We start from the raw sequence: 24,145 nt of genomic DNA, 5'->3' as shown, positions 1-24,145 counted from the left end.
CCTCCCCCTCCCCATCGTTGTATCCACCACCCCACCATGCCCCCGTTGGTTGTTATTCTCTTTTTCCTCCACTTTTCCTTTGTGTCTTAGAATTATGCGACCCGGTGTCTTCACCTCATTCCTCGCAGCACTGTCCTCCTGCAATCAGAAAAGAATAAACCTGCATGCGGGTGTATGCGTGCGTGTGCGTGTGCGTGTGCGGATCTCGTGGTCGGTCGTAAAACTAGGGCTCTCCTTTTGACATCTCACAACAAAAACGCAGAAAACAAAACGCAAAACTCAAAAATCGGAAAAAAAACGCATACACACGGGGGGGAGACTCTCCTCCAGCACCATGCTCGGCAGAAACGTGTTCCTTCCTCTCTCCCTCCCTTCCTCGGCTGCCCGTCATGGCGACAACAGCACCTCCACCGGTGGTTCCACCTCGGTAGGCCACGTCCGTGACGACTGAAGGGGCGGGGGGAACCACACTCCTTGCTTCCTTCTCTATCGTCCTACACCGCCATCATGTACTGGCGGTGATGTACTGCACTGGCCGGATCTAGATCTGGAAGAAGGGCTGGTCGGTCGGCCGCTGCTGCTGCTGCCCCGTCTGCTGCTGGAGCTGGGCGGCGCCGCCCGCACCGGTCATCTGCTGGCCGGTCATCTGCGGCCTGCCAAAGGGGTTGTTGGCGCCGAGGGTGCCGGTGGACGCGAAGCCCGTGCCGACGGGAACACCTGGGGGAAATGTCAGCTGCTGTACTGTACTGTGCGAGAGGGTGCGTGCGTGCGTGTGTAGGTTTGTTGCGCTTCCCACGAACGCGAGAAGCGACAGCCCCACATGTGGATCCACGCACACGACCACTCCCGCTTCGCATCCGCGCTGGCTTTGCCAGCGCTTGCGCCCGCGCTCGCTCGCACTCACGGAGGGTACCCATGTTTCCAAACGTATCGAGACCGTCCTCGCGGCCGCGGCCGATGAGGTTGGCGAGGTGGGCGTTGGCGCCGTCGCTCTGCTGCCGTGCCGCGACTGGGCGCTGCGCGGGGGTGCCCGCCTGCGGGGAGGGGCTCTGGCCGAGGGAAGACGGCATGGACGAAGGGGAGGTCCCGAACACGGACGTGTTCTGCGTGTTGGTCTGCATGGAGGGGACGGGGAGGAAGGACGAGTTGTTGGCCGACGAGGGCTGGCTGTCGAACAGGCTGCCGCCGGTGGGGCGGGGCGCGAAGGGGTTGTTGGAGCCGTAGCCCGTGGGCTGGGCAAAGAGACCGGTCTGCTGCTGAGCCATCATCTGCTGCTGGCGCATGTACTCCTCCTGCTGTTGCTGCTGGAGGAGTTGCTGTTGCTGCTGTTGCTGCTGCATCATCTGCTGCTGTTGCTGTTGGCGCATGTACTCTTCCTGCTGCTGCTGGGCGAGCATCTGGGCGTGGAAGGGGTTGTACGAGGTGAACTGGGGCTGGAGGCCCTGGTTCCAGCCGTTGTTGGACATGTCGACCAATGGGTACCCGGTGCCCATCATGCCCATGGGCTGCTGCTGCTGCTGGCCGTACTGGCTGTTCGAGTTGAGTTGCAACGAGTCGTCAAACAGCGCTGTGGCGTTGGCGTCCTCCTGCTCCTGCTTGCGCTTGGCGTCCTCCTCCTCGCTCAACTTGATGGCCTTTTGCAGATCGTCGTCCTCCTTGACACGCTGCGAACGGCGGCGGTCGTCGTCCGCCGTCGAGTCCATGCTCGCCTGGATGGCGCGCTGCAACTCCTCGTCGTCGTCACGGTTACGGCCTGCAGCGCGACGGTCGCGGCCCTCTGGGGTGGCGCCAAAGTCTTCCTCGCCACGCAAACCCGAATCGGCAATGTTGCCGAGCATACGGTCGCGCATGGCACCGCGCTGGCGGCGCTCGGCGCGCAGACGCTCCTCGTCTTGGAGCAAGTTGGTAATGTCCTTTGCCTTTTGACGGACATTGTGGCCGACGTCTTTCCCTTGGTCGTCGACATAGACAAACTCTTTGAGCGTCTTGACAATGTACAGGTTGTCTTTAAAGTAGATGACAACGTTCTCGCTGCCGGCGTGCAGGCAGTAGTCGAGCAGCGTCAGAGCCTGTGAAACAGTGTCAGCCGGGATGACGCAAAGGCCAAGACAAGAGGCAAAATGCACGGGGCGCAACGCCGCGGGCGTTGCCGTCGTCTTGGTCGTCGGCAAAGCCCTGGTTGGCCAACACCGGTCATCGCCACGGTGTCATCGGCCGCAGTGCGACACTCTCCGCGTTCGACTGTGAAGGGAAGCGCTCACCTTGAACACATGACGCCAGTTCTTGCCCTTGTCGTTGAGACGCTTGTCGAGCATCTCCATAATCTCGACAAAGTCACCCCTAAGCATGGGTCAGCCACTACGGCCTTGTTGTTACCAAAAAAAAAAGATGAGACTCACTGGTTGTAGGTGAGCTGGGCAACCTCGTTCATTTGGGTGCCCGACGGGCCCCAAGGGTCGTTGGACGTGGCATCGCGGACCTTGGTCTGTGGGTGTGTGTCAGTGCTGCTGAAGGGTGGGGGGGATGGATGTATGCTGCTGCTAGCACTCACCTGCGTGTCACTGTAGCCCTTGGTGTAGTTTTTGGCCACCCGGATGGCTGTCGGACGACGTCAGCGGGATGTCACACGGGCATGTGCGAATCGGGGACCTAGACTATAGCAACGTACCACCTCGGCCGCTGGGGAGTGTTAGTGAAAAGGGTGTGGTTGAGTGCAAGGGGGCGGGGGGTGCGAGGCGCCGGCTGTACTTACAAGTGCTGCAATGACTGAGCCATGGTGCTGGATCAGTCGATGGTTTGGGTGTGGGGAATGGGTTGGGTGATGAGGGAGATGGCTAGATGGCACGACGACGACGACCGGCTTGTATCCCACTGGCCACTGGCCCGGCCGCAGTGTCCACACACACAATGGGCGGTGCGCACCGTACGCACCGTATGACACGCTCTCGTCGCTCGTGCGCAGTCATTTCTGCGGGGACCCCACATGATGCACCCACGACGGCCTCTCTTGTGCCACATGGGCTCATGGGCGGGGTTTGCGTTTCGGCATTTTCTCGCCCGTGCCACCCAGCGTACCGCCAGCAGGCCCACGCTGCCTGCCCGCCAGCCAGCCAGCCAGCAGCTGCCAGGGTGGGGGAGTGGCCGTAGGATGCACACTTTTCGAGCCGCCACGAGCCACCCAACGTCCATCCAACACCACCTACCCACCCCCTCCCCCTCCTCCTCTACCCCTCCTTGCAGCCACTGCATCGATAAATCACTGCCTATAGCAACCTGCTGGCAGCGAGGAAGATAGTAGTCTGCTTCCCTCCCCCCAACACATCTCCCAAAAAGGCCCACAGCGCGCGCCCATACACCGACGACAAATCAGTCCGGCCCAACCCACCACCACTTTAAACCACCACCATGCCCCCGTTTACGTCAAGCCTGAGAACGCCCTCAGGCGTGCCGAGGAGCTCCTTGCTCTCGGTACCACCCAGTCGCAGGCCCAGGCCTTCGAGTTCCTCTCCGAGGTCTTCCAGTCGTGCGTGACAAAAACACACAAAAGTCGCGCGTCAATGAAATGTCGCGCGATGTGTTCCGTGTTTCCCATCACTCCGGGGCGGGCGGACAAGTTTGAAAGGACACTGACCCATGTCACAGGAAGCGCTTCAAGCACACCCCGATCCCCACCCTTGAGCCCATTGTCCTCAAGTACATCGACCTCTGTGTTGCTCTCCAGCGTCGCAACGATGCCCGCGAGGCCCTTGTCCAGTACAAGAACGCCGCTCAGAACCAGAACGTGGCTTCTATCGAGAAGGTTCTCCTCCACTTTATCGAGCAGGCCGAGTCGCGCCTTGCCGCTGCCACCAAGGAGGCCGAGTCCAAGGTTGCCGCTCTCCCCGCTGCCCCCGCCGAGACCGAGGACGACGACCTCCCCCTCCAGCCCGCGACCATGCTGTTCGATGCCTTTATCGACAGCGCCGGTGACCGTGAGCGCATTGAGCGCTCCCTGATCGCCCCTGCCCAGAAGCTTTGCTGGGACGCGTACGATGTCTCGCTCGACATTGCCAAGGGCAACGACCGTCTCGAGGTCATCTACCAGCAGATTGCCCACCGCGCCTTTGCCTTCTGCAAGGAGCACCAGCGCAAGTCGGACTTCCGTCGTCTCTGCGAGCAGCGCCTCCGCAAGGACCTCGCCAACGCCACAAAGTACGGCCACCAGCAGCACGCCGTCAACCTCGCCGACCCCGAGACCCTCTCGCGTCACCTCGACACTCGTTTCCTCCAGCTCGAGACCGCCGTCGAGCTCGAGCTCTGGCAGGAGGCCTTCCGCTCGGTCGAGGACGTTCACGGTCTCGTTGCCGGCAAGAAGGGCGCCAAGCCCTCGATGATGGCCAACTACTACGAGAAGCTCACCCAGATCTTCAAGGCTGAGGGTGGCAAGCAGACTGCCGTCTTCCACGCCGCTGCCTGGGCTCGCTACTACCAGTACGCCGAGCGTGCCGGCACCGTCTCGGACCGTGCCCCCGCCGCTGTCCTTCTCTCGGCCCTCGCTGTGCCCCTCGGTGACGTCGAGACCAAGCAGCGTCTCGTTGCCCTCCTCAACCTCCCCAAGATGCCCACTCGCCAGGCTCTTGTCCGCGACGCCGCTGCCAAGCACCTCAAGCGTGTCCCCGCCGACGTCCGTCAGCTGTACAACGTTATCGAGGTCGACTTCCAGCCCCTCAAGGCTTGCAAGCTCCTTGCTCCCCTCGTCGCCAGCCTCCCTGCCGACTTTGCCGCCTACCTCCCTGCTCTCCGTGACGTTGTCCTCTCGCGTCTCATCCAGGAGCTTTCGCAGGTCTACGAGACTGTCTCGCTCTCGCAGGTCCTCAACCTTGTCAAGGCCTTTGACAACGGCCCCTGGGCCACCGACATGTCGGCTCTTGAGAAGTTCCTCATGACCGCCTCGCGTCGTGGTGACATCAACGCCACTGTCGACCACGTTGCCAAGACTGTCAACTTTGCCGCTCCCCCCGCCGACCTCAACCGTCTCTCCAACCTTGCCCTCTACCTCCACAACGCCATCCAGTTCCTCAACCCCACCCCTCAGGTGTCGCGTGCCGAGGCCTTTGCCGCCGCCATTGCCGAGGCCGAGGAGGAGCACAAGCGCAACGAGCACCGTCGCCTCATTGTCCAGAAGCGTCGCGAGCTCATGGAGGAGGCCAACCTCCGCCGCGAGCGCGAGGAGTCGACCGCCAAGGCCGAGCGTGCCAAGCAACAGGCCGAGGAGAACGCCCGTCTTGCCAAGGAGGCTGCCCGCCAGGCCGAGGTCGACCGTCTGCAGCGCCAGATGGAGGCCACCCGTCGTGAGGAGGCCCTCAAGCTTGCCGAGCAGCTCGCCCAGAAGTCGTCGCTCAAGATTGACATTTCGACCATCAAGGACGACGAGCTTGACACCACCAAGATTGTCGCCATGCAGGTCGAGCAGATTGCCAAGGAGAAGCGCGAGCTCAACGAGCGTCTCCGCATCGTCGCCAAGCGCGTCGACCACCTCGAGCGTGCCTACCGCAAGGAGGAGCGCCCTCTCCTGGCCGCCGACTACGACCGCCAGAAGAAGGACGACCTGGAGAACCACCACCGCGCCAACGCCGACGCTCGCGAGGCTGCTATTGCCCAGCAGAAGCACGCCATAGAGCTCAAGGCCCGTCTTGGCCGCATGATGCCCGACTACGTCGCCGCCCGCTCGCTCGTCGAGTCGCAGCGCCAGGCCGAGTTTGAGGCTGCCCGCACCGCCGCCGCTCAGCGTATCGCCGAGGAGAAGCAGCGTTTCCTCGCCGACGTCCTTGCCCGCCGCAAGGCCGAGAAGGAGGCTCGCGACGCCGAGATTGCCGAGCGCGAGGAGGAGGAGCGCCGCATCGCCGAGCAGGAGGAGGAGGAGGCCCGCGCCGCCGCCGAGCAGGAGGAGGAGGAGGCCCGCGCGCGTGCCGAGATTGAGCAGCGCAAGGCGGAGGCCGAGGAGAAGGCCGCCGCCCTCCGTGCCGAGCGCGAGGCCCAGCGCGCAAAGGACGCCGAGCTCATCCGCCGCCAGCAGGAGCGCGAGGAGGCCGCCCTTGCCCGTCGCCAGGCTTCGGCCGGCGGTGTGTCCCGCGCCCCCGTCGCCGCCGCACCTGCTGCCGAGTCTGCCCGCCCCGCCATCGCCGGTATTGCCCCCGGTGGCTGGCGCGAGAAGCTCGCCGCCAAGAAGGCCGCCGAGGCCGCTGGCGGCGCTGCCCCTGCCCCCGCACCGGCTGCTGCTGCTGCCCCCGCCGCCGCCCCCGCTGCCGCTGCCGCCTCGCCCTTGGCCAACGGCACCCCGGAGCGTTCCCCCGCCGGCACCCCTCCTGCCGGCGCTGACGGTGCCGCCCCCGAGCGTGGCGGCGCCTGGCGCCGCGGTGGCTCGGCACGCGGCCGTGGTGCCCCCCCAGCGCCTACCCGTGGTGGCGGTGCTGGCAGGTGGTAATCGGTGTTAGTTGTAGGAGCATAGGCATATGCAATGCATCTTTTGGTATAGAATGGAGTGGACGTGACGGGAGCCAGTGGGCGAGCGGAAGTGTGGCAGGGCACACGATGGTGACTGGATAACGTTGGAGAGACAAAGTGGAGCAGCTGTCTCAAGCGTTCAACTCGAGCAGCAGAAGTCACTGTGCACTGTAGGGACTGCTACACATTTAACATTTGCGTCGACGGCAGTGGTGTCTGCATGTCTATGTCTGGAAGCAACTCACGCGGTAGAAATATGCCGAACGCGATTGACCACTTACCAAGTCTCCCACGGTATCTCCTCATCGACCTCCACCTCCATGAACTCCCAAAATGTCCACCTCCAGACAGTCATTGTTGTCATCTTTCACCGCACACCATGCCGCGCCTCGCTGGCCTGTCAGGCCTCACAAGGACGCGCGCCCGCGTATCCTCACCTTTGCCCTCACCACTCCCCCGGCGCGCGCTCCACGTCTCGGCACACACCATCCTCCACCCTACACCGCAAGCAGTCGAGTCCCACATCGCGGGACTGGGCCTGTCCCCGCGCTCCGTCGTCCTCTTCAGCCTGTGCACGTCGCTGCCTGGTGACGCGCTGTCGCCGCTGCTGGCGCCTCTGGCGGGCCTGGACGCCGTGGGCACGTTCCACGCCGCTGCCAGTGCCCCCACCTCGTTGGCCACCACCTCATCCTCCTCCTCCGCGCCTTCCCTCGCCATCGCAGCGTTCACGCCCGAGCAGCACGAGACCGTGTCGACGTGGTACGTCTCCGAGACGGGACGGGGGCCCGCCGAGGTCGGCCGGTGGCACCGCGTCGGCACGGACTGGATGGCGGACACGCGCGGGGACACTGTGGGCGAGCTCGAGGCGGCGCTGGAGAAGGGCGGGTGGGATAGCCTGTGGGCGCCAGAGGATAAGGGGGTGGTGTTGGGTGATGGGCGGGATACGGACCGGTGAGTGCTGGACGTCGGGGGTGGGGGTAGGGGTGGGGAGAGGTGGAAGACGGCATGTTCGCTGACTGTGGCAGAGCGACCGCGGTCGTGGCGTTGACGGACGGCACGCCGCATCCCGTCCTGGCTGCAATGGACGCGTACCCCAACGCCGTCAAGGTGAGTCTGTCCTCCATGTTCTGCTGGCGTGGTGGTGCTGGTGCAGTGCCCCTCATGACCCACTATACCCGCAACTCCACTGCTCGAACCACGACGGCGCTGACGCCCTCTCGCCACGCAGCTCGGCATCATGTCCGCCCCGACACCGTTCCTCACCGGCCGCCCACACACACTCTTCCACAAGGGCCAGCCGTATTCGGTCGGCAGCGTCGGTCTCGTGTTCTCTGGTATGCCTGCGCCAGCGGTCGAGACAGAGTATGGCGTGGAGGCACTGGACAAGGAATACGTCGTTGAGAGGTGAGTGCAGGGGGTATGTGGTGAGGGCAGCGCAGCGCAGCCAGTGACATTGGTGAGATGGGGCGATGATGAGACGAGCGAGATGAAGATCCGGAACGAATCACCCATCTCGTGCCGTGGACCTTGACCCATCTCGTGACCCGTCTCGTCCTCACTGTACACTGTGCTGTCACCTCTTGCTGCGTGAAATCGCGACAGCAGGAACGCTGACGGCGCCCCCAGGTGTCGCGGAAACCTCCTCTTGTCAATGGAAGGCGCGCCCAACCCCACACAAACGTTGATTCTCGCACTGCAACGGCGTGATGTCGGCCGGCCAGCCAGCTTGACCAAGGACGAGGACTTTTACCTGGCCATCACGGACCCAAAGTCTGACGGGGTGCGTAGACCTTTTATTTGTGCGAGTTGGGTACTTTGGGTCCCTAGTGCATGTCGTCGCGCTCGTGCGTCCGGCGCCATGCTCTCGTCCCTCAAATTCCCGCCGGCTGTGCTGGGTGGGGCAAGCGAGGATGGACAATGAGGATGGCCGGCTGCGCGCGAACGTGGCTCCGTCGGACGCCGGGCTCGCGACGCGGTGGACTCTGACGACTGACTGCTGCCGTGCTGGAACAATACACTGACACGTACATCTCCAGAACACCACGACGCAGGACCAACGACGCATTGTGCGTATCCTCTCAGGCGACCCCAGCCGCGGATCGCTGGGCGTCGACACGGAGATGTCGCTGCTCCCGGGCCAGACAGTGCAGGTAAGTCGCACACATCATCACCCCATGCCCACCGACCCCTGCCCCCGCTCCTTCCTTCTTCTTTGCTGAAACGTACTCCACAGTTCATGCAACGCACGCGCAACCGTACCACCGCTCCGCCGGCAGCACGACGCACGTCTTCCTCCAGCTTGACATTCTCGGTTCTGCCGCGTGCAGACGAGGCGGACTGGTCTGCGCCGCCCGAAGAGACGGGTGAGCCGGTGACGCTGGACGGGTTCATGGTCGCGTCCGAGGGCGGGATGGTGTATGCGCCGCCGGGCGGCACGACGAGCGTGTGTGCTGTGGCGGACGCGACGGTGAGCGTCGAGTGGGCGTGAGGTAGATGCCACGAGTGGTAGATGCAGATTACAGTACTGCACATGTGTGGCAACAGGCGGCTGTGAGAGGCGGCTTGCGTACCTGTGTTAAAGACAAGCGTTGTGGCGGTGTACCTACCAAGCACAGGGAACGAACGTACGGGGCTGAAGATGGGAAGTGGATGTCAGGCGGACTCAATCAGTCTTCCTCGTCGCGCCACGGACAAGCGTGGCGGTCCCACGAGGAACGCATACACGACTGATTACTGAACGAATTGCCCATGCGTACAGTACAGTGCAGTGTACGACGACTGCCTGTATACTGTGAGCACAATGTACCCGGGTCAGCGAGGGAGCACGCAGCCAATGATGTACTCCTACAGCCACAGTGCCTGCTGCTGTTCCGAGGGAACGCAGACTGCTGCACCACAAGGAGCGTGCAAGCGGTGTGCCGAACAAGGACCGAGTGCAGGAACCAGCATGTTCCCATCGCCCAGACCTCGCCACTATGTACTGCAGCTGCAGCAATCAGTGGCAGTCTGGGATGGATGCATTTGTGCAGAAAATCTGAAAAAAAGTACTGGTGTACTGTACTGCTGTGCTGCCCAGGTCGCAGGCTCTCGCGGTTGGACATGTCGCGAGCGCCGCCGTAGACAGGAGTGAAACGGCTATCGGGAGACGACCCAACTCGGCCATCAGCTAGATCCAGATGGCAGGCTCGGCGCTCATGTGCCGTTTCGTCGCCCCAGGCCCCAGGCAAACCCGCTTGACGACGGCAGGTGGGTACTTGTGCTGGTGCTGGAGTGAAGGGGGAGCCGTGCTCGTGTGGCCCTCTGCAGTGGCTCGTTCTCTATGCGCGTGGCGCCACTGTCAACGATAACCGGACCATTGGGCTGCGTGCACGTGGCCGTAGCGTGTGGTCTGTAGCAGCCCATTCCATCTCGAGGACGAAATGCAAACGTGACGACGACGACGACGACGACGATGCCGCCAACCAGCTACCAGGGGGGGCGTGTTTCGAGGTCTTAACTCGAAAGAACAGGAGACGTTTCCGAGCTACCCGCACCAAGCAGGGTCACTGGGTACTGGGAGTTACAAGTTGCATGTCACGGCACAAACGCACCCGAAGGCATGGCGGTGTACTTCGACTATTACCTCCCGACGCCTTTTGGCCTTTGTTTTTTGTTCTTCTTTCTTGCTTTTGAGGCGGCATGACACTTCGTGTACCTGACCGTTGCGTCAGCGTCATCGCCAGCGTGTCTTCGTTTGCTGGCGTCGACTCTTGCTTGGATCTCTCCATCTCTGGGCTGCGGGGAGGGATGAGGGAGGGGAGGGCAGGTACAGTTTGTCGAGTACCTGCAGTACCTGTTCGTGCCGTTCCCCTGGCATGTCGGAGGCATCTTTGGTCGACTTCTTGTTCCTTGGGCTGATCCTGGGTCTCGTGTCCTAGAGTGGGTATGCGACGACGACGACAGATACTACGACGACCTGTCGTGGAATTCAAGACACAAGGTGCGAAAACGACCGACTGGTCGGCTTCACTTGTAAAGGCACACGCATGCGAAGTGGGCTGGCGACAGGCCATCGCGCCAACAGTAGCCACACGACCACCACCCTCTTTGCTTTTGTACTCAACCCCGCCTGCCTCGAATTAAAGGACCAAGGGCACCCCCCCCCAAATGGTTTCCCGTATCAGCAGTCTCGTACGTACTCTCGGCTGCATGGCACTGGCATCCAGCATAGCATCCGGAAGGGAGGGGTTAGTCACAGAGTGCATGTCGCACTCCTGTCGAACAGGGCGGGATAAGGTGGACGGCGGACGGTGATGTTGTGCGATGTCTGCTATGCAATGGCTGCGGTGTTGGTAGTGGAGGCTGCTAGGGCAGTTGAGAGGTGGCTCCTCATCAGCACATTGTGACACAGTAGATGGCCGACTGTCGATGGGCATTGTCGCTATATGTCCTGCTGCGATCATGGCTCGAGGTGGCGCCTTATACATAACGACGCGCACACGGTCTCGTAAGTGGCGCTAGGTGCGGCAGCCAAGCCGCACGGACGAGGAAGTGATCGAGTATGTCTGCCGCGTCGAACTGGGCGTTACGAGAATGGGTTCGGAAGGGGTGCGCGATCACGACAGAACAGCGGTGTGCTTACGGTATCCAACAAGACACCCGCCCCAGCTTACCAGCGTTCTATGTCGTCCGTCGCCTCCCGATGCGTCCCAGCACGCGGCACGGAGCGGCGGCCCCGCTCGTACCGCCAATCTGGAGGTGATTCCGCACAGGGAGAGCAGGGGCAGTATTGCCAGCTGGTCAGTGGGATCAGTGTAGCAGTGTCATCCAACAACACCCTCAAAACGTCAGACAATCGCGCATTGCGGGACTCAACAAACACAAAGCACCAAGTCAGTCAGGTCAAGAGAAGCAAAGAAATGGACACACCCGATCACGACGTTTTATAAGCATGAGCCGCAGCCTGTCGCGTGTCGTGATGCGATTCACAGGGTCATGCTGTGGCAAGCGCAAGCGTTCCGCCTGCGCCGTCCACAGTCCACAGTCCACACCACAGACGCACCACCGTGGCCCCGACGGGTGTACGACGCTGCTGTCTCCGTTGTGCCGTTCTTCTTCTTGAGGCATGGGTGGAACGTTTGCATGTTCTCTCATGCGGCTAGCCTAGGGGGGGCCGGGAAGCGGGGGGCCTGGCACGACGACAAGCTAGAAACGTCGGCGGGAAGGCCCTGGGGTGGATGTGTAGGTGTGTTCTGTTCTGCGCTGTTCGCTTCGGTATACCGAGCGTCAGGCAGGTTTATGGTGTAACCCATCGATACCCACATGCCGAGAGCCGGCACGCGTGCACGTATGTACATATACTGTGCACGGCGTCCACCGGTCAGTCTGGCCATGTTGGGAGTGTTTCCCTTTGACCTATGTGCGGAGACGTGGAACACGGGAACGGTAATGGCAGCATCTGGGCGATGGGTAGCGAGTGCCCGTCAGCGGCGGGCGGGGTGTGTCTGGGCCTGGTTCAAGTGGCCATAAGTGAGTTAGTGTCTTGGCCGTCATATCTAACCACGGTCTCGATGCAATCGCGACTCGGGATTCACAACATGAACAGCTGTGTCTCGTTGGCCGTGTCCCACAGACTGCCCACCGCGGGCCCGTCATCGCGCTCTACCGGTTAACACGTTATGCACCAACGCTCCCCGCCGCCGTCCATTCAAGTCGATCACTCTGGTGGCGGCGCGCGCGCCTCATGAGCGGAGGCATGAGGCATGTCTGGCGTGGACGGGGGACAACGGGGGCATGGCCATTGGACGGCGTTGCGTGCCCACACACGCATATTGACAGGTCTGCCTGTGTCACCGGCCGCCTCTCGCCCAGTGCACCTGTGCACATGCTGACCTGACTGTCCCAGCTTTCTGGAATTTCTGACAGGAGCTGGTATCGAGGTTACCTCGCTTCTCGCCAACTGAACTCTCCAGGATTTTACAACCTTCCTTTTGCTCCGGTGTACCCGGTGTCTCCCTGAGGCAAAACTCTTTTTTTTTCCGCGCAAGATGCAAGGTGCACGCGTTCACTGCAGCCATGTCTCATGTCTCTGCGATCTCTGCCGTGGGCCAAAAAAAAATGCGATTGAACATGGGCCACACACACACACACACACTGCACTACACTCTAGATCACGTAGATGACTTATATTGGCTTGGCTGCCGTTTCTGATCTTGTGCTTCCCGGAATTGCTTTCACGGAAGCGGCGGCGGCGGCGGCGGCGGCGAGCAGCAGCACCGGCCACCCATGACGCTTTTCCACGCCCATGGCACCCTTGTCGCTTCGCGGATTAACCTCTTCTGCCCCTCTCTCCCCCTCTGTCCCCTCCTCGCTCCCTCCCCTCCATTCCCCATTCCTCCCCTAATCCCTCGATCCCTCACTTGTCTCCCTCGATGCCTGGCGTCAATGCCCAAATTCCGGCGAATGCTTTCGCGTCCGATGGCGGACGCTATTTCGGCGACAGCGCGGGGCTGAGACCAAATGGCCAAATGGCGATAATGGAGGCGCGCAGGGCTGGGCCCGGACGAGAGGTGACAGGCAGAGGTGACTGCCAGGAGATCAGCAGCGCGAGTGCACGAGAGTGCTAGACGGGGGCACAGCGTGCAGCACCAGGTCACCAGGAGGCAGGTTTTGCACGCCATGCATGTGCTTGTGCCACGGTGGTGTCTCAGTGGGGGGATCAGTGGCTGATGGCTGAGGCGATCAGTTTTCCGTGGTCATCGTGTACTGGGCGGGGCCACATGCTCAAGCTCTGACAGAACATTCAAACAAACGCGCGACCCAGTGGAAGGCTGGGTGGGAGTACGAGTGTGCTTCTGTGGTCTGCGGAGGGGCACGTGCTGCGTGAGCCTGGTGGCCTGGTGGGCAGAACGCTCTGCCTGGCCCACACCAGGAGAGCAAAAGGGGGACCGCAGATCTGCGGTGAGTGCCGCGCACATGGCGAAAAAGGTTTCTCTCTCGCAATAAGCTCTCGAGCTTGCCCGACCGTTTTTGGCCAAACCCCTTTCACTGGCGATACATGCCGTACCCCTTGCTGGAGAGAGACAGGAGCGCAGGAGCCGCAACCAGGAGCACAGGAGCAGCATCCGAGCGAGCAGACGGCGGCGTCCATCGCCCACCCGGCGCCTCCCCAGTCTCAGGAGCGGGCGGGGCAGGTAACGAGGCGCCAACTGCGCGCGGCCTGTCGGCGGTCTCGGGCGGGAAAGAATTGTTGCAGTAGTGCGCTCTGTTAGTGCTGCTGCAATGGCTGCATGGCTGCATGCATGTGGGAATCGAGCGCGCCGGCTAGAGCGAGAGAGAGACTGGCAGGGCCAGCATCCAGGACAGACCGTCGGGGTCCAGGAAATGGAAGGAGCGACAGAGACCGACAGGAGACCCAACCCACCACTCTGGGTCTCCCGTGTCAGTGTCTCCTCTCTCCACACACATTCTCTCCATTCTTTCTCCTCGTCGTCACCAATCTCTCTCTCTCTCTCTTCTTCGCTTCGTCTTCCAACTGCACCAGCTACCCACCCAGCTCGTCGACAACACCCGTTCGTTCGCCGCCTGTCCCCCCCACTCCCCATCGCCCAGCACACCCACCCACACACTCTCCACCACCACACTCCACACACCACGGCCGGAGGCAGGACCCCCACCTTACATCGCAGGCACCCGCCCAGCGCCCGAGTGTTGACCTTCGGGAGGAAGACTTGTGCCGGCCAGCCCGGTTCCTCACAGTGAGTTGGTTCAGAGACGGCTGCGTGCATGCATGCGTGCGACGATGCGAAAGGGGAAGAGACGACGGAGGGGACTATCGCCCGTTGCCTTGGAACACTGCGGAGAGATAAAGAGCGTGCATCTGCTGGTGCGGGTGTGCGGGCCATCGCTCGCAGTCAGCGTGCGTCTCCGGTGCGGCCAGCACAGATTCAACCTGTCATCCGCGTCACACAAGTGTGTGTCCAGACAACCTCTGTACACAGACCTCGAGAAGCACAGGCGCGTCCTTTGCGCGCGCCAACTGTCCGCACAGTGCGCGCACAGTGCACCATGTGCCCTCCTTGCCCGCTGGTCCTTGTGCTAGTGGCGCCGGTAGTAGCGACGGGCTCGACAGAGACAGCCGGGGAACTGGTTTGGGTGTGCCATTAAATTGGGAACACGTCCCGCCGCGCCCCGCGTCCGATGGGTCGCTCCGGTCCCCCCACACTCTTCCCCCTGCGCCTCGCACTGCCAGACCGTCGGTCGCGCGCGCGTAGTGATGAGCGCGGCCTTGTGGGCGGCGACGATGGTGCGGTGGGGTGGTGGGGTGCGGGTGGTGCCCAGGGCGGAGGGACGAGCGGCCAAGGTTGCACTCGGAGGCACGGACGCACAGAGTTGCAGCGAGAAGAGCGTCTGGACCCATATCTGATGGGTGTTTTGGCTCTCTCGCCACGGCACATTTCATGGCGTCTGGTGTGTCTGACCTCTTGTCTCCCGTCTGCCCACTTTTAGACATGCCTCTGCACCCCGGAAATCCGGGCACTGTGCAACAGAGTCGAGCAGCGGTGCAAACTTTGAGCAGCTTTGATCGCTCAAGGGCAGTCGCCGGATCGCTGGGCAGGGGGGTGGATGTGTGGCGGTACGATGCGCGCGCGCGCTGCCAGGTCACCATTGAGAGCTGGCAGACCCGTCCCGCTAGAGAGACGGGGGCCCTCGCACACGCTCTCGCGGATCAGACCATGTTCTTCGCATGACGCTGCGGCGGCGGCGATGGCGGCGGGATGTGCCGCAAAGGACATGTTGCAGCTTGGGCCGTCGCGAGCACCGACGTTGGCACGAGAGACGGTGCCTTTGAGCGCCTGTCGCATCGATCCCCCCCCCCCCCCCCCCCCCCCCAGCCAACGCTCCCAACGCTGCCCTTCTCGGCAACCCCCCCATGCTTTTCCTGCATTCACCCACTCCACCTTCGCAACAAGACACCATCTTCTTTTCATTCTGAAGACGACACTGACACCGTCTCAGACACCGTCCCGGCTCTACGCCGCTTCTCCACCATGCCCGTCTGGCCACCCAACTCCACTTGGTACGGTAAGTCACAACACCACCCCACCGCACCCACTAGGGCCTCCGATACCACCTCCTTTGGCAAACCCCATGTACTCACGCTGTGCCCAGATGATGAGGCTCTCGTCGAGTACTACACCACGCATGCGGTGCCCATCCACCTGCAGCCTGGTGTGCTTGTCGCCTCCATTCTCGTGTCCGTCCTAGGCTCTTACGCCACCCTGCTGGTCCTGGGTCGTCGTACATCGGCGCGCGGATTCCGCAACCTGTCACTCCTTTTGCTTGCTGCCGTGTGTTTCGCGGCCGTCGCCGTGTGGGGTATGCATTTCGTCTCGATGATTTCAATTCGTCTTCGCCCAACACCCGACTACACCAACAAGACATGGTATCTTATTGTAAGTGGTGGTGGTCCAAGCGCCTGTTTCGCGCCGTGTGCTCACACCCCCTTCCAGTTCTCCCCCGGCATGACTGCCCTCTCTCTTTTCGTTCCCCTCATTGCCACGAGCTTTGCATTCTGGTTTATGGGATCCGAGGCCGAATTCGTTTGGTGGCGTGGTCTCGTCTCGGGTGTCATGGTCGGTCTCACCAGTAAGTCGCCCCGTCGCCGTGCACGCTGCTACGCACACTGCTGACACCCCGGCCCAGTCGGTCTCATGCACTACTCGGCTGCGTTCAAGCTTCAGGATCTCGACGTTGGCTACTCGGCCGTCACGGTCGTGTTTGCGCTCATCCTTGCGTGTGTCGCTGCCACCGTCGCCCTGTCGCTCTTCTTCCGTCTTCGCGAGCAGTGGCAGGACTCGTTCTGGAAGCGCTGCGTCTGTGCCGTATTCCTTGCTGCCGCCGTGTGCGGTATGCACTACCTCGGTCTCGGCGGTGCTTCGTACCGTGCCAAGAAGAACGTCGACCCCACGCTCCTCGCCCACCGTCTGTCCAACGGTCAGAAGCAGTCCAACACCCTCACCATTGCCATTTCAGTCATGTGTGGCTGTATCATTCTTCTTTCGATCGCCCTTGCCGCGCTCGACTACCTCATCCGTCGTGACATTCGTGACAAGGCCCGTCACATTGTCGTCGCGTCGGCTGCGTTTGACCAGACTGGCAAGCTCCTTGTGCGCCACGACGGTACCATCCCCATGCAGATTATCCAGACGGACGCCGACCTGTCGCGCGTCCTGGGTGAGCTCGACCCCCGTCGCCCCACCTTCCAGTGGCTCTACCAGCTCTCGTTCAACTGGAACATCATTACCCCCTTTGTCCCCCGCATTCTCCGCGAAATTGCCACTCGCACCAAGAAATCGGACCAGTCGGCTCCTCCCACTTCGGACCGCTCGATGAACCGTACCGCCTGGGAGCAGCTTCTCTTCCGTTCGCGTTTCGTCGAGGCATGTGTGCTGCTCGCCCACCAGCTCGACCTTTCCGTCGAGTCGCTCGGCGTCATGTTTGACCGTGTGCTTACTACCGGTACGCGTAACCCCAACGCTCCCGAGGTTGCCGACGAGAAGAACCCCAAGGGTGACGACGAGTCGTCCATCCACGGTATCACGCTCCGCCTCCACTCGTCCGAGGGTGTCATGCTCTTCATTGTCCGTACCATTGGCGCCGGTGCCCCGGCCGCACACGACGTGCCCGGTGCAGACAAGCAGATTGGCGTGTCGACCGACAACATTGACTCGTACCTTTCGCGCGGCTACCGTCTCACCGAGACGCGTTTCTTCTCAAAGACCCTCGCCGACAACATGGGTGTCTCCAAGTCGGAGATGGACGTCTTCCTTTCCGCGTGCAAGACGTACGCCAAGCGTGGTACCCGCCCCGTCGTCCAGGCCGGTGGTGCGTACCTTGGTCTCTTTGGTGTGCGCCCCGCCGCGGACAACGGTCTCGACGTCCTTGTCTACAACTTTGCCCGTCACCAGATCCCTGCCTACCGTCTCCCCGATGTCGGCTACCCTCTCACCCCTGCAATGCGTAATTTCGTGCGCGACTGTGCCAACTTGAGCATGGGCGAAGTGCTGCAAAAGTGCAACGACGCCGTCCAAGAGGCCGAGGCGTCGGACAATGAGTCGACCATGTCGCTTGACGAGACTCTGTACGAGTTCCAGGCGGCTATTGCCGTGGCAGTCGAGGCGCTCACTACGGCCCTCCGTTGCTGGCCCGACCTGCAGTTGACCGCGCGCCTGTCGCCCGAGATCCTCGACCTCCCCACGTCCGAGGCCGACGACAAGGTTCCCGCCCAGATGATCATGCTCGAGGTCGTTCTCGGTGCGCCCGAGGCCCGTATCACCCCTGTCCAGTCGCGTGCGTCCGGTGTCCAGGCTCCCGGTGTCCGCTCTGGCCGCCACGACTCGGACAAGCCGCCTCCCCCCTTCGTCTACACGCCTTACAACCTGTTCACCAAGTCGCAGGGCATGCTCCTCCGTTCGCGTGCGTGCAACGACTATTGCCGCGGCACGCAGGCGGACCTCGCCCGCCTGTACCCCTTCGTTGCCAGCGACGTCGCCACCGAGATTGAGGAGTCGGACGTCAAGCGGCCCATGGTCCCCAACCCCTTCGATTCGATCACCTCGGCAAGCACCAGCAAGTGGAACGCGCGTGTGGGCAAGCTCGGCAAGGGTCTCGCAGTGGACACCAAGGGCACCGCCGAGGCGGCCTTTGCGTCTCCCGACACTGCCGAGCACCCCCCCATCTCCCCAGGGAGTGACATGGATGGCGAGTCTTATGGCGGTGGCGGCGTTGCATCCAGTATCACGACGCTTATGGGTGCTGCAGCTTCTCCAGCCGGAGCGGGACCACGAACGAACAACAGCCACCTCGGGCACGGCAAGCCGCTGTCCTTCCACCGCACCGAGGCGAGCGAGGACGGCTTCGACATTCGCAGCGAAGGCGGCACCGCCGACATGCCCGGCCCGCCCGTCTACCAGAACATTCGCTCAAAGACCGAGGGCTGGTTCACGCGCTCCATGCGCACCATGGAGCGCAACGACCGCGGCGGCCTGCTCCAGGGCGTCGACCTGAGCGACTGAGCGAGCGGCGAGCGCAGCGAGTCGCGAGGACAGCGACCGATCGGGCGAGTTTCTCTTTCTTATGGAGTGTAGACCTACGATACGACAGAGCGGGGCGACTCGGGGCCCTGCCATTTGGGCCAATCCTACAATCACCACCACCACCACACCATCAATACTACAACCACCCGGCACCTCTTCTTATTTTTACGGTAATGCGTTACCCCCTCCTCTCTCTCTATCTCTTCTCTTTGCTTTTCTTTATTCCCGTAGGCAGGCAGGATGTATATGTAATCTGGACGAGCGTTGCATACAGGGTCCACGACAACGACTCGTTTGTTGTTGTTATTGTTATTGTTGTTGTTCTGGAGGTTCCATTGGAAGCGTGCCAGGACCCGTTGGAAAGCAGAACATTAGATTACAGAAACCTTAACAGGCCCACGACAATGGTACAGTACCGGACACCCAAAAAGCTACGTACACTTGTATGCGTGTACTCGTTCGCCACATGGCCCACGTTTTTCCATACCCGCAAATTCTATCCCGCCGCCCCAAGCTATAGCTTTGCCCGCCACGAATCCCCCAAGACGCACGACGACGCAAACACTGCACACACTGTGTCGTTCCCGGCGCGCTCCTGCAGGGAACACCCCCGCTTTCTTCCTCGGCGTGGCGCTGGGCCGCCGTGGCGCGCAGCTCCCCTCCGTCTCCCCAAGGTGAACTTGTGGGACCCTCGGACCCTCAGAACTCGGGATGTGCAGCGCAGAGGCAAGGGCAAGAGGCATTAATTTTCCACTTGCCCCGGTGAGACTCTGCGCGCCTCGGTCGTAGCACAGGCCGCCGCGCCGGTCAGCCACGCCGGTTTCAAGCCCCCGCGCAAGGGAGGGAGGGTCGAGAGGGGGCAGACGGGATGCAGAGAAAGGGTACTCACCTCGCAGCTCGGCAGCGGACGCGTGGCCCGAGGCTGTCGGCCGTCCATTACCGGCATCGGGGCGACGCCGTGCGCCGTGCGGGCTTGCGGGCATGTGCGCTGTCCGGCCCGATGTGCACACGCGTACACGCAGACAGAGGCGGCGAGTGCGCGAGCGCGAGGCGAGCGCTCGGACCCGTCCGCCAAAGGTGCTTTACCTAGCTTACCTGATGGGCCATCGCATGGCGAGGTATGCGGCGCCGGTGGGACGATGTGCAAGGAGAGCAAAGCAGGATGGATGTGGCACGCCGGGCGATCTGCATAGGGCCCGAGGGACCCAGGGGGGGTGTAAAACGGTTGCGAGTATCAGGTTGTCCGCACAGAGTCCGACACGAGCGAGCACTGAAAGGTTTGTTACTTTACATGCCTTGCATCCCCTTCATCCCTTCATGATGTGCAGATGGTGCATATGGCCCGTGCGGCCTTGGCGACCAGGCAGCCCACGATCTTTCCACCACGCGGAACGCGTCGGCGGCGGCCGTTCCCTGGGTTCTTGGAGGGAGCTGTGACGGAACAGGGTACGTACGCTGGGTTTTACGGTATGCAACCCAAAGAGACGTGTGGCGCGCGTGCTGGAGTTACCCCCTCTGCCCCTCTGGCCCTCTGCCCGGCCTCTGGGTGCGGCCGCGGGCCGCACTCGTCGGAGGTTTTGGATCGAAGCGTGCAGAAATGATCGAGAGGGAGCGTGTGGGTCCCGACGTCGTCGGGAACAAGGTGAACGAAACGCGGGCCGGGGCGCGACTAACCCCACCCGCCCGACGTCCGCCGTCCATTTGGCGCTCTCGCCCGGGTGGCATGCCCGAGAAGGAATCGAGCCGGCGGGTGGCAGCGGGCAGCAGCATGCGCGGGATTGCCAGGCGCTCCTCCCCATCCCACTGATCGAAATAATAATCAAGCCATAATCAAAGCCATTAGATCGATTAGAGCCGCACGGGCGGAGATGGATGGGGTGCACAGGGTGTTGCGCGGGATCCCGACACTTCCACGACAGACACATGCATGTTCTGGCGAGTACGTAGGTACGTAGGAGCGTGCGTACTATGGCATGGCGGGCATGGACACGGATCGCGTTCATGGTCTCCCATGCATGTGCAGTGTTTTCCGACTCGGAAAGTGTCATGAGTGTGTGACCTGTGTGGCAGACGGCAGAGTGCATACATGTCACGGATCACGGAAACGGTTATGGTCAGCAGCCGTGCGTGTTATGGCACAGCACGCCACGACGTGACGCGTGCACACCCAAAGAGCAATACAGAGCAGCACGGTGTGTGACTGCATGCCTGGCTCGTGACATGTGATTCACAATGGCGCAGGCTAACCTGTGCTCGTCATGGAGCAGACTAGCGCGGGCAGATGGCATATCCAGGTCTCGTCTCAGGTCGTAGTCCCAGTTGTGGCACAGGCTACTAGTGACTAGGCCCCGTCTTATCATGCCCATGTCCACACGACTCGTGGCAGGCCGTCGACGCCTCGACGCTGCCCAACACGCGAAACATGGCACACTCCGCCATATCACAAGGCCAGGAATGGGACACGCCAGTGCGTGCGACTGGGGCCATTCATTGCTGACATGGCGTCCTCATTACTTTCGAGGGCAGCCTCGATCGCGCGCTCGTGCTCATTGCTCCTGCTCCTGTTGGCGGTGGGCGGCTCCGTGGCCCCGCGACACGCTTGGACCTGCTAAACAGAAGTGCTGGTGTCGGGGTCTTCGCTTCGGACAAGGCACACTGCTGCTAATGACACTCTGCACAAGCCCGTGTGCGCGTGCGTAGTCGGAGAAGGTTCCTCCAGTGACACCCTGTACTAATCAAGGACAGCAAAAGGGTGCCCAACATGGTGGGTTTTTTGGGTACGGAATGCCAACATTTCACGTGTACCGAAACGCAGCTACTGCGTGCAACGTGCAACAGACCGAGCGCACGTTTCGGCACGTTTCATTCAGCCAAACGTCCCTGCACTAGGTGCAATACTAGGTGAAAGGACAGCTAGCGCACTGTGGGACTATTCTGAGAGCTGTGAATGGAGATCCAAGGCAGCAGCAACTTCTAGGCTGGGGGCTTGATGAATGTTAGCTATCACTTGAGGCTGTGGCTCGATCAAGGCTGGGGCCTGCTCGACGCCTCGACGGCCTGGCATGGCGCATGGCGTCCACCAGGCCTTCGCCCGTCATGTCCTTGACACCTCTGGTCAGGAGACGTGTATAGGAGACGTGTATCGCGATTGACTGTGCACGTGCAGCGAGCGCTCCCTCGTCTTCTATGTCTTTGGCTGCTACACTCCGCATAGGCATAGGACAGCAGACGCCTAGATAGAGGATCGCTGCTCAAACCGACCATTGGTTCATCCATCAGCAGCACCCAGGATCCAAAGGGCGACGAGCTGCCATGCCAACTGCCACACTGCACGCTGATCCGCACACACCCACACTGATCCGCGCCCATCCACCAAAACCACGCCGCCAATGTTCATCGCCACGGGCACCATACCTCCGACGTTCACCACCGCATTCCTCGCCATCCACCAGCACAACATGCATCGTTCAAAGCATGGATCGGTAGCCACGATGCAGGGCAACACAGCGAACTAAGCATGCGGCAATGTGGCGGAGTGGTTAACGCGATTGACTCGAAATCAATTTCCTTCGGGAGCACATGTTCGAATCATGTCATTGTCGGATAGACACCTCTGAGGTGTCTTCTCTTTTGGTCTTTTGGGTGGGGGGCCCTTGGGGCGGCAGTAGGTGGCGAGGGGGTGATGTGTAATGCCTGAGGAGTGAGCAAGGTAAAGAGGGAGGGTGCCACTTGACTAGTGGGGACGAGTTTGGTGCGGGCCATCGTGGGCCTGACGTCTGGAAGCCGGGCCACGCGCCTCCTCCAACGACACCTTGAGCGTGAACCAGTCTGTCCGCTTATATCCCAGCTACATGGCGTGAACGATGTTTACAGCCACACCTTTGCCTGCTGGTCCGTAACTACAGGTGCCAATGGGCGTTGTTCCGGGGGAAGAATACCCCACTGCAGACTGTCTCCTAGTTCCTCGGCAGCCGTTCCGCGCTGTGGCACGCGACTCCACCGCTTGAGAGGACGTGTGGAAGACAAGACACATTGGGCAATCCTTGAATGACTAGGCTCCGTTGCCGGAGCAGGCGATGTGGAGCCTGTGGTGGGCAGCTGCGCAGCGACAGCTGTAGTACTCGCAACACCCACACGTAAACAAATTGATCGGCTTCCCTTGCAGAAACAGCTAACGAGTCAATGGACGCTGAGTTGGGGTGGTCGGGGAAGGCGGGCGGCCATGCGACAGGTCTGGGTGTCATCTTTTGCCACGATGGCCATGATAACCGCCTCACCCCCATCGCCACTTTACGACGTTTGCCTTTACGTTGTTTCATCACTGGTGGCACTGTCGCTCTTCCAGCTGCATGCAAGAATCTAACTAGTACAACATCACTTCCCCTTGCCTACGCATCACCAAGCTTCTCGCGAATCCGCTGCACAATGTCAAGGTACGCCGTTGTCGCTGGGCTGTCCGGGTACGTGTCGAGGAAGCTCTCGCCCTGGTCGCACAGTGCGCCGATACGCGGGTCCAGGGGCACCTTGCCGAGCACCTCGACACCGAGCTCGGCGCCCATGGCGTCGGCGCCGCCCGTGGTCGGGGCAAAGATCTGCGACTCGTTCTTGCAGTTGGGGCACACAAAGCCAGACATGTTCTCGACGAGACCGAGGATGGGGACGCCGACTTTACGGCAGAAATCGAGCTCCTTGCGCACGTCCTGGAGGGCGACTTCCTGGGGCGTCGTGATGAGCACGGCGCCGTCGATACCCGCCTCGGCGAGGTACTGGACGACACTGAGGTGCTCGTCCGAGGTGCCCGGTGGCGTGTCGACGACGAGGTAGTCGAGGTCACCCCAGCTCACGTCCTTGAGGAACTGCTTGATGAGGCCGTTCTTGCGCGGGCCGCGCCAGATGACGGCGTCGGCCGCCGAGGGCAAGAGGAAGCCAATGGACATGACGGCGAGGTTGTCGGTCGCGTACGCGGGCGACCAGCCCTCGGCGCTCGTGTGGACGGTCGCGCGCTCGAGGCCAGTCAGGAGCGGGATGGAGGGACCACAGATGTCCACATCCATGATACCCGTCTGGAGGTCCTCGTCGGCGGCCAGAGCCCAGCCGAGCGCGGCGGTGAATGTCGACTTGCCCACGCCGCCCTTGCCCGACAGCACGAGGATCTTGCGCCGCACACCTGCCATGCGCGCGCGGATCAGAGGCAGGTCGGGGTCGGGACCCTTCGGTCCCTCGGCGCACACGGCCTGGTTGGGGCATCCGTCACAGGCGTCGGCCTTGCCTGCGTTGTTCGACTCGGGGCCCTGGAGGAGGAGAGGAGCGAACAGGTGGAAGGGGACGAAGAGGGATCGTCAGCTACATTATAGAGCCAAGATATACAGCAGACTTACAGGACAGTGCTCCGGGGCATCTTCTGGGATATCTCCTCGGGGCTCGCCGTTGACACCGTTGGCAGCTCCGTTGGTGCCATTTGCTCCATTTGCTGTTCCGTTCGCGTGTGAGGTGCCGTTCGCGACACCGTTGGCGGTGCCGTTAACTGCTGGTGCGTCTGCAGTCATGGTTGTCGCAGCACTGTTTTTGGGATGGAAGGTGGTAAA

At 61.8% G+C, this 24,145-nt stretch overlaps 4 protein-coding genes and 1 non-coding gene across 5 annotated transcripts; 3 read left to right on the top strand and 2 right to left on the bottom strand.

The window, feature by feature from the left end:
- Positions 1–541: 541 nt before the first annotated feature.
- EHS24_003249 (uncharacterized protein) lies at positions 542–2,775 on the bottom strand (the record flags this gene model as incomplete). Its single annotated transcript, XM_028618942.1, has 7 exons — positions 542–717; positions 905–2,069; positions 2,262–2,340; positions 2,400–2,485; positions 2,552–2,598; positions 2,669–2,679; positions 2,753–2,775. 7 exons carry the CDS (start codon positions 2,773–2,775, stop codon positions 542–544), a joined length of 1,587 nt encoding a protein of 528 aa, XP_028472830.1.
- A 132-nt stretch (positions 2,776–2,907) lies between these two features.
- On the top strand, positions 2,908–8,992 carry TIF32 (eukaryotic translation initiation factor 3 subunit A; the record flags this gene model as incomplete). Its single annotated transcript, XM_028618941.1, has 10 exons — positions 2,908–2,923; positions 3,334–3,523; positions 3,643–6,459; positions 7,051–7,434; positions 7,509–7,590; positions 7,712–7,887; positions 8,110–8,263; positions 8,520–8,633; positions 8,717–8,950; positions 8,987–8,992. 10 exons carry the CDS (start codon positions 2,908–2,910, stop codon positions 8,990–8,992), a joined length of 4,173 nt encoding a protein of 1,390 aa, XP_028472829.1.
- Positions 8,993–15,512: 6,520 nt separating this feature from the next.
- EHS24_003247 (uncharacterized protein) lies at positions 15,513–18,539 on the top strand (the record flags this gene model as incomplete). Its single annotated transcript, XM_028618940.1, has 4 exons — positions 15,513–15,546; positions 15,634–15,917; positions 15,975–16,110; positions 16,168–18,539. 4 exons carry the CDS (start codon positions 15,513–15,515, stop codon positions 18,537–18,539), a joined length of 2,826 nt encoding a protein of 941 aa, XP_028472828.1.
- A 3,542-nt stretch (positions 18,540–22,081) lies between these two features.
- Positions 22,082–22,162, top strand: EHS24_003246. Its single transcript has one exon. It is a non-coding gene; the product is annotated as a tRNA-Ser (tRNA).
- Positions 22,163–22,948: 786 nt separating this feature from the next.
- On the bottom strand, positions 22,949–24,106 carry NBP35 (cytosolic Fe-S cluster assembly factor nbp35; the record flags this gene model as incomplete). The annotated part of the gene is made up of 2 exons (XM_028618939.1): positions 22,949–23,851; positions 23,939–24,106. 2 exons carry the CDS (start codon positions 24,104–24,106, stop codon positions 22,949–22,951), a joined length of 1,071 nt encoding a protein of 356 aa, XP_028472827.1.
- Between the last annotated feature and the right edge of the window lie 39 nt (positions 24,107–24,145).

This window comes from Apiotrichum porosum (genome assembly GCF_003942205.1).
Source record: "Apiotrichum porosum strain DSM 27194 chromosome Unknown scaffold_15, whole genome shotgun sequence".
NCBI classification, from domain to species: Eukaryota; Fungi; Basidiomycota; class Tremellomycetes; order Trichosporonales; family Trichosporonaceae; genus Apiotrichum; species Apiotrichum porosum.
The sequence above is the reverse complement of the archived record's forward strand: the minus strand, read 5'-3'. Positions and strand labels throughout refer to the sequence as shown.